General features: G+C 38.3%; 1 protein-coding gene and 1 long non-coding RNA gene across 3 annotated transcripts in view; both read right to left on the bottom strand.

Moving 5' to 3' along the window:
* Nucleotides 1–12905, bottom strand: part of LOC308695899 — a 670325-nt gene that overhangs the window by 489587 nt on the left and 167833 nt on the right. The gene's annotated exons all lie outside the window — the stretch shown is intronic.
* LOC308695881 (protein NLRC3-like) overlaps nucleotides 1–12905 on the bottom strand; it is a 155665-nt gene that overhangs the window by 107699 nt on the left and 35061 nt on the right. The window contains exon 11 of one of the 2 annotated variants that reach the window (XM_081374142.1): nucleotides 6454–9051. The exons of the other annotated variant lie outside the window; for it this stretch is intronic. Coding sequence (XP_081230268.1) covers nucleotides 9042–9051 — 10 coding nt within the window. The 3' untranslated portion in view covers nucleotides 6454–9041. Of the gene's footprint in view, nucleotides 1–6453; nucleotides 9052–12905 lie in introns of those variants that run through there. 2 annotated transcript variants of the gene reach the window in all.

Below are 12905 nucleotides of genomic sequence, written 5' to 3'. Positions count from 1 at the left end.
ATCTATCTATCTATCTATCTATCTATCTATCTATCTATCTATCTATCTATCTATCTATCTATCTATCTATCTATCTATCTATCTATCTATCTTCAAACCTTTTCTATCTATCTATCTATCTATCTATCTATCTATCTATCTATCTATCTATCTATCTATCTATCTATCTATCTATCTATCTATCTATCTATCTATCTATCTTCAAACCTTTTCTATCTATCTATCTATCTATCTATCTATCTATCTATCTATCTATCTATCTATCTATCTATCTATCTATCTATCTATCTATCTATCTATCTATCTTCAAACCTTTTCTATCTATCTATCTATCTATCTATCTATCTATCTATCTATCTATCTATCTATCTATCTATCTATCTATCTATCTATCTATCTATCTATCTATCTATCTATCTATCTTCAAGCCTTTCTATCTATCTATCTATCTATCTATCTATCTATCTATCTATCTATCTATCTATCTATCTATCTATCTATCTATCTATCTATCTATCTATCTATCTATCTATCTATCTTCAAACCTTTTCTATCTATCTATCTATCTATCTATCTATCTATCTATCTATCTATCTATCTATCTATCTATCTATCTATCTATCTATCTATCTATCTATCTATCTATCTATCTATCTTCAAACCTATCTATCTATCTATCTATCTATCTATCTATCTATCTATCTATCTATCTATCTATCTATCTATCTATCTATCTATCTATCTATCTATCTATCTATCTATCTATCTATCTATCTATCTATCTATCTATCTATCTATCTACAAACCTTATCTATCTATCTATCCACTAATCTATCTATCTATCTATCTATCTATCTATCTATCTATCTATCTATCTATCTATCTATCTATCTATCTATCTATCTATCTATCTATCTATCTATCTATCTATCTATCTATCTATCTATCTATCTTCAAACCTTTTCTATCTATCTATCTATCTATCTATCTATCTATCTATCTATCTATCTATCTATCTATCTATCTATCTATCTATCTATCTATCTATCTATCTATCTATCTATCTATCTATCTATCTTCAAACCTTTTCTATCTATATCTATCTATCTATCTATCTATCTATCTATCTATCTATCTATCTATCTATCTATCTATCTATCTATCTATCTATCTATCTATCTATCTATCTATCTATCTTCAAACCTTTTCTATCTATCTATCTATCTATCTATCTATCTATCTATCTATCTATCTATCTATCTATCTATCTATCTATCTATCTATCTATCTATCTATCTATCTATCTATCTATCTATCTATCTATCTATCTATCTATCTATCTATCTATCTTCAAGCCTTTTCTATCTATCTATCTATCTATCTATCTATCTATCTATCTATCTATCTATCTATCTATCTATCTATCTATCTTCAAACCTTTTCTATCTATCTATCTATCTATCTATCTATCTATCTATCTATCTATCTATCTATCTATCTATCTATCTATCTATCTATCTATCTATCTATCTATCTATCTATCTATCTATCTTCAAGCCCTTTCTATCTATCTATCTATCTATCTATCTATCTAGATCTAGATAGATATCTATCTATCTATCTATCTATCTATCTATCTATCTATCTATCTATCTATCTATCTATCTATCTATCTATCTATCTATCTATCTATCTATCTATCTATCTTCAAGCCTTTTCTATCTATCTATCTATCTATCTATCTATCTATCTATCTATCTATCTATCTATCTATCTATCTATCTATCTATCTATCTATCTATCTATCTATCTTCAAACCTTATCTATCTATCTATCTATCTATCTATCTATCTATCTATCTATCTATCTATCTATCTATCTATCTTCAAACCTTATCTATCTATCTATCTATCTATCTATCTATCTATCTATCTATCTATCTATCTATCTATCTATCTATCTATCTATCTTCAAACCTTATCTATCTATCTATCTATCTATCTATCTATCTATCTATCTATCTATCTATCTATCTATCTATCTATCTATCTATCTTCAAACCTTTTCTATCTATCTATCTATCTATCTATCTATCTATCTATCTATCTATCTATCTATCTATCTATCTATCTATCTATCTATCTATCTATCTATCTATCTATCTATCTATCTATCTATCTAATCTATCTTTCTAAGTAATCTCTTTCTTTCATTCTAACTAATCTATCTATCTTTCTTTCTAACTAATCTATCTTTCTATCTAATCTTTCTTTCTAACTAATCCATCTTTCTTTCTTTCTTTCTTTCTTTCTTTCTTTCTTTCTTTCTTTCTTTCTTTCTTTCTAACTAATCAATCTTTTTTCTTTCTCTCTCACTAATCTATCTTTCTTTCTAACTAATTAGTCTTTCTTTCTTTCTTTCTTTCTTTCTTTCTTTCTTTCTTTCTTTCTTTCTTTCTTTCTTTCTTTCTTTCTTTCTTTCTTTCTAACTAATCCACCATTCATTCATTCTTTCTTTCTAACTAATATTTCTTCTTTCTTTCTAACTAATCAATCTATCTTTCTTTCTAACTAATCTTTCTTTCTTTCTTTCTTTCTTTCTTTCTTTCTTTTTCTAACTAATCTTTCTAACTTATCTTTCTATCTAATCTTTTTAACTAATCTTTCTTTCCTTTCTAACAAATCTTTCTTCTTTCTTTCTTTCTTTCTTTCTTTCTTTCTTTCTTTCTTTCTTTCTTTCTTTCTTTCTTTCTTTCTTTCTTTCTTTCTACCTAATCTTTCTTTCTTTCTAACTAATCTTTCTTTTTTCTTTCTTTCTTTCTTTCTTTCTTTCTTTCTTTCTTTCTTTCTTTCTAGCTTTTCTTTCTTTCTAACTAATCTTGCTTTCTATCTTTCTATCTTTCTTTCTAACTAATCTTTCTTTCTTTCTACCTAATCTTTATTTTTTCTACCTAATCTTTCTTTCTTTCTTTCTTTCTTTCTTTCTTTCTTTCTTTCTTTCTTTCTTTCTAGCTAATCTTTCTTTCTTTTTTCTTTCATTCTTTCTTTCTACCTAATCTTTTTCTTTCTTTCTTTCTACCTAATCTTTCTTCCTTTCTTTCTAACTAATCTTTCTTCTTTCTAATATTTCTTTCTAACTTATCTTTCTATCTTTCTTCTTTCTAATATTTCTTTCTAACTTATCTTTCTATCTAATCTTTCTAACTAAGCTTTCTTTCCTTTCTAACAAATCTTTCTTTTTTCTTTCTTTCTAACTAATCTTTCTTTCTTTTTTCTTTCTTTCTTTCTAGCCAATCTTTTTTCTTTCTTTCTAGCTAATCTTTCTTTTTTTCTTTTTCTTTCTTTTTTCTTTTTCTTTCTTTTCTTTCTTGCTTACTTTTCTTTCTTTCTTTCTAACTAATCTTTCTTTTTTCTTTCTTTCTTACTTTAACTAATCTTTCTTTTTTTCTTTCTTCTTTCGTTCTAACTAATCTTTCTTTCTTTTTTCTTTCTTACTTTTCTTTCTTTCTTACTAATCTTGTTTTTTTCTTTCTTTCTAACTAATCTTTCTTTCTTTCTTTATACCTAATCTTTCTTTCTTTCTTTCTTTCTTTCTTTCTTTCTTTCTTTCTTTCTTTCTTTTTAACTAATCTTTCTTTCTTCTTTCTTTCTTTCTTTCTTTCTTTCTAACTTTTCTTTCTTTCTAACTAATCTTTCTTTCTATCTTTCTTTCTTGCTTTCTAACTAATCTGTCTTTCTTTCTTTCTACCTAATCTTTCTTTCTTTCTTTCTTTCTTTCTTTCTTTCTTTCTTTCTTTCTTTCTTTCTTTCTTTCTACCTAATCTATCTTTCTTTCTTTCTTTCTACCTAATCTTTCTTTCTTTCTTTCTTTCTTTCTTTCTTTCTTTCTTTCTTTCTTTGCAACTTCTTCATCCAGTACTTCTCCATCTGGATCAGATTCTGGGTCAAACTGAAATGCTTGAACGACTGCGTGTCTTCGTGCCATTGCAATATATCCAACATAAACAAACATGCATGGTACCGTTGCGCAAGATGGTCAAGGCCACACCCACCCTCCACCTTGCGCTGCCTTTCTCCTTCTCATTAATATTTAAAGCTACAGACACCGAAACGTCCCGTCTGAAGGAAGCTCATTCTGGGACTGGCTTGTATTTATTGTGGCTATAATTCTGGACCGAGGTTGAATTTTTGGAAAGAGATTTCAGATACAGTACTAAGGACCACTAAGGCCTATATTAAAGCCTACAAAAAGTAGCATGTCATGGGACCTTTAAGAATAGTTTCTCGTGACAACCTTTATCTGTTGGCACTTTTTTTGAACTGCAGTTGTTTTTGACTAATCAGGTTGCATGTGCTGTAATATATCGACTGCCTTCATACAATAAGGATTTTGTTTGCAAATTTACTGATTTTTTAAGTGACATTGTACTGAAATATGATAAATTGTTACTAGTGGGTGATTTGAACATACATGTGTGCTGTTCTGCAAAGCCACTGGTAAGAGATTTTTTGAATGTAATTGATTCTTTTAATCTTATACAGCACATGCATAAACCCACTCATGTTCAAGGTCATATTTTAGACTTAGTTTTGACTTATGGTTTATCTATTGCTGATGTTGAAATATCAGATCAAGCTTTTTCTGACCATAAATCAATTATTTTTAAGGTGTTGACACCACGTAAATTTGAAAAACCTAGAGTTCAAAGTCAACTACGATGGGCTTTAAAAGCTGGAGCTATAGAGCAATTTAAAAATCTATTTCATGAAATTAACCCTTTTTATTTAATGGATAGTTTTTTCTCTTAATATGGATTTAGACTCCTCACTTGAGCTGCTATATTCCGTTTGTCTATCCTTTTTGGACTCAGTAGCCCCACTTCATGTCAAAAAGTGCAAATTTAGACCTGAGCCCTGGCTGAATAATGTGACTCGTGGGTTGAGGATAACCTGTAGAAAATTATAACGAAAATGGAAAAAAGACAAGTTACAGGTATCCTTTCAAATATTACGGGAGTCTCAAGACAACTATCAGAATACCGTAAAGATGGCTAAGAGAAATTATTTTTCAGAAGCAATTACAAAAAATAGTAGTAAACCGCAAGTTTTATTTAATATAGTAAATTCTGTTTTTAATCCAAAAACTGATGTGTTATCTCACCTGCCACTTATTACTTGTGAGGCTTTTTTGGACTATTTTGTCCAAAAGATCTTCGATATTAAATCCATGATCAAACCTAGTTTGTTTGATCCTTCAGTTGTTTGGCCATTATTTGTTAGTTTCGAACATTTCGAAATGATCTCCCTGCAGTCACTAGCCGAGGTAATCAAGCAGTCAAAACCAACTGACTGTTCATTAGACATTATTCCAGCGAGATTAGTAAAAGAAGCATTTGATGTTCTTAGCCCTAGTATTTTATCCATTATAAACAATAGTCTTTCAACTGGAGTTGTTCCTAATCAGTTTAAACATGCTCTTGTCCAGCCTCTTTTGAAAAAAACACATTTGGACCCTGCTTTCGTATCAAATTATCGGCCAATCTCGAAGTTACCTTTTTTATCTAAGGTTTTGGAGAAGGTCGTTTTGATTCAAATAAACACCTTTTTGCTTCAAAACGATATCTTTGAAATTTTTCAGTCAGGTTTTAGGGCTTACCATAGTACTGAGTCTGCTTTGATCAGGGTTTTAAATGATCTACTGACTGCAGTTGACTCAGGGTCTTCAGCAGATCTTGTTTTATTGGACCTTAGCGCTGCATTCGACACCATTGACCATGAGATTTTACTCTCACGTCTTGAGAATGTTGTAGGAATTCACGGTATAGCGCTTGCATGGTTCAAGTATTTTCTTTTAAACAGAACTTTTTCTTTAAATATTGGTCAAGATTACTCTCAACCTGCCTCTTTGCTCAGTGGGGTTCCACAGGGGTCAATTCTCGGCCAAATTTTGTTCTCTCAGTATTTGTTACCCCTTGGGTCAATTTTTAGTATGCAATCCCCTTTCACTTTTATGCAGACGATATGCAAATCTATCTCCCTCTGAAAAAGAACAGTACAAACCAAATAGAGTTATGTATACATGAATTTAAATCATGGTTATCTTTACATTTTTTTAAACTAAATGAAGAGAAAACTGAAGTTGTGTGGTTTGGAGTTCCAAATAATTTTAGAATTTTGTCAACTGGATTTGTCAAGAATTTTAAAATTTAGCCCCCTTCTGTAAGCCATTAGTGCGAAATTTAGGAGTTCTCTTTGACAGTGTGTAATAAGGATCCACTGGAGGCAAGTTGAAAGATGAGAACCCAAGTGCAGTTTATTAGAACTAAAACAAAACATGAAACAAAAACATGGCGTGGCATGAAAACAAAAAACCAAAGCATGAACATGAACTTTGCACAACAGCAGACTACAGGAAACAATACTTGACAAAGACACATGGCAAACATGAGGGCTTAAATACACAGACTAATGACAAAACAAGGGACACCTGTGAACAATGATCAGACAATTAACCAATGACAAGACATGGCAGGATCACATGACAAACAGGGAATCACATGACAGACATGGAAACAAGACATGACACAGAAACATGACAAGAACAAACCCAAAACGTGACAGAATCCCCCCCCTCTAAGGGCGTCTCCCGACGCCCAACAAAACCAAAACACAACATAAGACCAGGAGGGTGGTGGAGTGGAGGAGGTCATGGGGGAGGGATGGTGGGCCAGGCCCGTGCAGGAGGACAGGACATGGGACGTGGCATGGCGTGGACGGGCCTGGGTCGTGGCATGGCGTGGGCGGACCTGGGCCGTGGCAAGGCGTGGGCGGACCTGGGCCGTGGCAAGGCGTGGGCGGACCTAGCAGTGCAGGAAGCCAGGGCGGATCCGGCAGTGCAGGAAGCCAGGGCGGATCCGGCAGTGCAGGAAGCCAGGGCGGATCCGGCTGTGCTGGAGGCCAGGGCGGATCCGGCTGTGCTGGAGGCCAGGACGGATCCGGCTGTGCTGGAGGCCAGGGCGGATCCGGCTGTGCTGGAGGCCAGGGCAGACCAGACAGTTCAGGTGGCCAGGTTGGACCAGACAGCTCAGGTGGCCAGGGTGGACCAGACAGCTCAGGGGACCATGGCGGCGCGGCCTCCATGGTCCTTTCAAGGACCCTACTGCCCCCCCCCCCCCCCCCCCAAATTTTCTTGGGGACAGCTATGGGGTTATGGGCTGGAACAGACAATGGCTCAAGAAATATGAACCAAAACGGTCTTTGAGGTCAGCTGACCAGCAGGTTTTAACGACTTCCAGAACAAAACGGAGCAGTGTAGTCAAGTCAAGTCAAGTCAAGTCAAGTTTATTTATATAGAGCTTTTCACAATACAGATTGTATCAAAGCAGCTTCACAGTATTAAAGGGGGGGGGTGAAATGCTATTTCATGCATACTGAGTTTTTTACACTGTTAAAGAGTTGGATTCCCATGCTAAACATGGACAAAGTTTCAAAAATTAAGTTGTACGTTTGAAGGAGTATTTTTGTTCCAAAAATACTCCTTCCGGTTTGTCACAAGTTTCGGAAAGTTTTTTTTCGAGTATGGGCCTGTGTGACGTCAGATGTGGCGGATTTTCCTTATATGGGTCCTAAGGGCACTTCTCACGTAAGGTCGCGGGCGTGCACGCACTCGTAGACCAGAGAGAGAAGAGAGCGACCTAGCAGTGCAGGAAGCCAGGGCAGATCCGGCAGTGCAGGAAGCCAGGGCGGATCCGGCAGTGCAGGAAGCCAGGGCGGATCCGGCTGTGCTGGAGGCCAGGGCGGATCCGGCTGTGCTGGAGGCCAGGGCAGACCAGACAGTTCAGGTGGCCAGGGTGGACCAGACAGCTCAGGTGGCCAGGGTGGACCAGACAGCTCAGGGGACCATGGCGGCGCGGCCTGGTTCTGGCTCTGGCTCGGCAGACGTGACGTGAACAGGCTCTGGCTCGGCAGACGTGACGTGAACAGGCTCTGGCTCGGCAGACGTGACGTGAACAGGCTCTGGCTCGGCAGACGTGACGTGAACAGGCTCTGGCTCGGCAGACGTGACATGAGCAGGCTCTGGCTCGGCAGACGTGACGTGAGCAGGCTCTGGCTCGGCAGACGTGACGTGACCAGGCTCTGGCTCGGCAGACGTGACGTGAACAGGCTCTGGCTTGGCAGACGTGACGTGACCAGGCTCTGGCTCGGCAGACGTGACGTGAACAGGCTCTGGCTCGGCAGACGTGACCTGAACATCAAATGTGTGCACCGACCACACACACCATATGGCTGTGGCCATAATTGTTAGTGTAGCCATAACTGAGGGCTCAGGTTCAGGTGTGGCGGCGGCCATCTTGTCAGGAGACACAGGCTCGGCGGCGGCCATCTTGTCAGGAGGCACAGGCTCGGCGGCGGCCATCTTGTCAGGAGACACAGGCTCGGCGGCGGCCATCTTGTCAGGAGACACCGGCTCGGCGGCGGCCATCTTGTCAGGAGACACCGGCTCGGCGGCGGCCATCTTGTCAGGAGACACCGGCTCGGCGGCGGCCATCTTGTCAGGAGACACCGGCTCGGCGGCCGACGTGGCGTGAAGAGACCCAGACATGGCAGGCATGACGTGAAGAGATTTAGGCTTGGCAGGCATGACGTGAAGAGACCCAGACATGGCAGACATGACGTGAAGAGATTCAGGCTTGACAGACATGACGTGAAGAGATTCAGGCTTGGCAGACATGACGTGAAGAGATTCAGGCTTGGCAGACATGACGTGAAGAGACTCAGGCTTGGCAGGCATGACGTGAAGTGACTCAAGCTTGGCAGGCATGACGTGAAGTGGCTCAGGCTTGGCAGATACTGTGGGTTTGTGGGGCTTCTCCTCAAAACCCACAGTAAATGAGGAACCGCTCAATAATAGGGCATAGTCAATATATTGGGCCAGAGACCAATGAATTTTTCCCCCAGGTAGCTGGTAGCAAACAGGCTCATTCAAACCTACCCTAAAAATGTCTGAGCGCCACATCATTAAAATCCACTAGGTGAGAGAGTTCACAAAATTCTGCCACAATCACATGACAGACATGGAAACAAGACATGACACAGAAACATGACAAGAACAAACCCAAAACGTGACACAGTGATCTTAAGTTTGAGAAACAGATTTATTCTGTGGTTAAGTCTTGTTTTTATCATTTGAGGTTAATAGCGAAGGTGAAACCATTTTTGACTAAATTACTGCAATTCACTATATGTCAGCATAAATAAAACACAAATAAAAACGCTTACAACTGGTCCAAAATGCGGCTGCGAGGCTTTTGACAGATACTCGTAAGAGAGACCATATTACCCCAGTTTTGAGTTCTTTAAAATGTCTACCGATCGACTACAGAATAAATTTTTAAATTTTATGTTTTGTTTATAAATCATTGCATGGTATGGCTCCATTGTATTTGGTAAATCTGATTAAGAAATATGAACCAAAACGGTCTTTGAGGTCAGCTGACCAGCAGGTTTTAACGACTCCCAGAACAAAACGGAGCAGTGTAGTCAAGTCAAGTCAAGTCAAGTTTATTTATATAGCGCTTTTCACAATACAGATTGTATCAAAGCAGCTTCACAGTATTAAAGGGGGGGGGGGTGAAATGCTATTTCATGCATACTGAGTTTTTTACACTGTTAAAGAGTTGGATTCCCATGCTAAACATGGACAAAGTTTCAAAAATTAAGTTGTATGTTTGAAGGAGTATTTTTGTTCCAAAAATACTCCTTCCGGTTTGTCACAAGTTTCGGAAAGTTTTTTTCGAGTATGGGCCTGTGTGACGTCAGATGTGGCGGAATTTCCTTAAATGGGTCCTAAGGGCACTTCTCACGGAAAGTCGCGGGCGCGCACGCACTCGTAGACCAGAGAGAGAAGAGAGCGAAAGCAGTACCTCATCAAAGAGCTCTGCTCGGCTTTTGGGAAGTCAATGTCACCAAAGAAGTGTTCCCTGCATTTTGACGATGATTGTTTTATAAACAAAGCCCAGATCGACGGATTTGCAGATCGTCTAATGCTTAAGGATCGAGCAGTCACAATGATAAAGGTTCACGGTCGTGCGTTGGAACCGGGTGGTGAGTAAAACTGCTTCAAATGTCTCTGTGTGTTGTTAGCTCGGCGCGTTAGCACAGCTTTAGCTTCGCCCACACGGCCCGCCTCCAGCCGCTCGTTTTTTTCCGGAAAGACTCGGTACAGCCTATCTTTCTTTTATAAATATAATAAAACTAAAGACTTTTTGGAGATATGAAGGATGCAATACTACTCTATAGGTACTCAAGATTAACAGGAGATTGAGTGAAAATGAGCATTTCACCCCCCCTTTAAATTAGAATAATACATCAATGCTTGTTTCTAGTGGAAAACGACCACGTTTGGTAATGCTGATCAATAGTATTGTTGATTGATTAATTAAATTAAATATCCCCAAATATCCCCAACTGAGCAAGCCAAAGGCAAGAGTGGCAAGGAACCGAAAAACTCCATCAGGTGACCTAATGGAGAAAAAAAAAAAAACCTTGGGAGAACCCAGGCTCAGTCGGGGGCCAGTTCTCCTCTGGCATTTTTATGAACTAGAGGTCGGATTTTACTATAAGATTAAAAGTATTATATGAATGCCTGGCTGAAGAGATGCGTCTTTAATCTAGTTTTAAACTGGGAGAGCGAGTCTGAGCAACGAACAGTATCAGGAAGACTATTCCAGAGTTTTGGAGCTAAATGTGAAAATGCTCTCCCTCCTTTGGTGGATCTGGATATCCTAGGTATGACCAAAAGCCTTGAATTTAGTGATCTTAAAGAGTGCGATGGATTATAGGGCGATAGAAGATCCGTTAAATAGACTGGAGCTAAGCCATTTAGGGCTTTATAAGTCAGTAGCAATACCTTGTAATTAATACGGAGCTTTATAGGTAACCAATGTAGTGATGATAAAATTGGTGTTATATGATCATATTTTCTTGATCTAGTAAGAACTCTAGAACTCTTCCCATTTTGGACCAACTGTAGCTTGTTTAATGAGGACGCAGGACAACCGGCCAACAAAGCATTACAGTAATCTAGTCTCGAGGTCATGAATGCATGAACTAATTTTTCTGCATCAGAAACTGATAGCATGTTACGTAGCTTAGCAATGTTTCTAAGGTGGAAAAAGGCTGTTCTTGTAACATATGAAATATGATTTTCAAAAGACAGGTTGCAGACTAGTATAACACCCAGGTCTTTTACTGTAGAGGATAAAGTAACAGGACATCCTACTATGTTAAAGTTGTAGTGTGAGAGGTTTTGTGGGCGGTTTTTTGAACCGATGATTAGTACCTCTGTCTTGTCTGGATTTAATAAAAGAAAATTGCGCATCATCCAATCTTTTATATCTTTAACACACTCTGTCAATTTGGATAATTTAGCGTTTTCATCTGGCCGTGATGAAATATAGATTTGAGTGTCATCAGCATAACAATGGAAACTAATTCCATGTTTCCTTATAATATTTCCAAGTGGCAGCATATATATTGAGAATAACAGAGGGCCTAACACAGATCCCTGCGGCACTCCATAGTTTACTGGAGTTATGATAGATTTTTCTCCATTTAAATAGACAAAATGGTAGCGGTCAGATAAGTATGATCTGAACCAACTTAATGCTTGTCCTTGAACAGCAGTATAATTTTGTAGTCGATCTAAGAGTATTGTGTGATCTATAGTATCGAACGCAGCACTAAGATCAAGTAAAACTAACGAAATCCAGCGGGAACTGGAAAGTCACACACAGTCCTACGTCACCGGACTAATTTGCCTAAACTTCACGGTAGATCGAGCTTATGTAGCGATAGCTCCCAAACTCTGGAATGATATACCCCTTTCTATCAGATTGGAACCTACATTAACTGTTTTTAAACATAAGCTTAAAGAATACCTCCTAGCATTAGCATTTAATGGGGTATAGTAGTTGTTCTTGTAGGCTATTAAACTGAGGGGCTTATTTCGCTGTTATTTAACTGTGGTGTTAAATTTTGTGTGCTTTTATGGTTGTCTATGTGTTTTGTACAGCACTTTGTTTAATGACCAGTTGTGTAAAAGTGCTTAATAAATAAATAAATAAATGAAAATGAAATGGATGCGGTTGTTCCCTGTCCTCATCTGATGGCCACGATCTCACATGTCTGGGCCAAGAGTGTGCTGAGATAGTGTTTGTGGATGGTTCATGTCCTCACTGTGAGAACAGGACAATGTTCACACTGCGGTCTGGACTGTCCTTCCTCGTGAAGGCTAGAGTCTCTCTGCTGTTACCCAGCACTGCCTCTGCACAAAGCAGAGCCGCCAATATGGTTAACACTGTAGGAGACCTGAGGCTCACAGTGGGAGTGTTTCCCTGTGGTCCTCCCGCTCCACTGGCCTGTTGTGTGCCGTCGAGCTGCCAGGTGATGGTGCGGGGCGTTTGATATTCGAATCCACAATTGAGTTTAAAAAATACGACCAATGGACCGATGATGAGGTTCAGGCTTTATTAAGCTTATATGAGGAGGACGAAATCCAGTGGGAACTGGAAAGTCACACACAGTCCTACGTCACCGGACTAATTTGCCTAAACTTCACGGTGCTTTAGACAGCACAGACAGCAACAGGTCTGGGGGAAAAAGATCTTGGGACAGATTGTTCTGGGTAATTTCGGTGGAAACGCGGCTTTAGATGATCATCTTATTGAAGAGCTACAGCAGCATTTAGTTTCCAATAGTCTGTTTTAAAACCCAGTCACACTAGTTCTGTGTGCTGGAAGACACTGTTTCTTCTCTTTCATTTTTAACTATTTATTTGACATCTCTCTTCTTTATTCTCTGTTGAAAAGGCAGATTTCTGCATGTACACAATCAGTATATTGTATA

This window comes from Scardinius erythrophthalmus (assembly GCF_964197995.2).
Source record: "Scardinius erythrophthalmus genome assembly, chromosome: 9".
Classification (NCBI taxonomy): domain Eukaryota; kingdom Metazoa; phylum Chordata; class Actinopteri; order Cypriniformes; family Leuciscidae; genus Scardinius; species Scardinius erythrophthalmus.
Note: the sequence above shows the minus strand (reverse complement) of the source record. Positions and strands in the feature narration are given on the sequence as shown.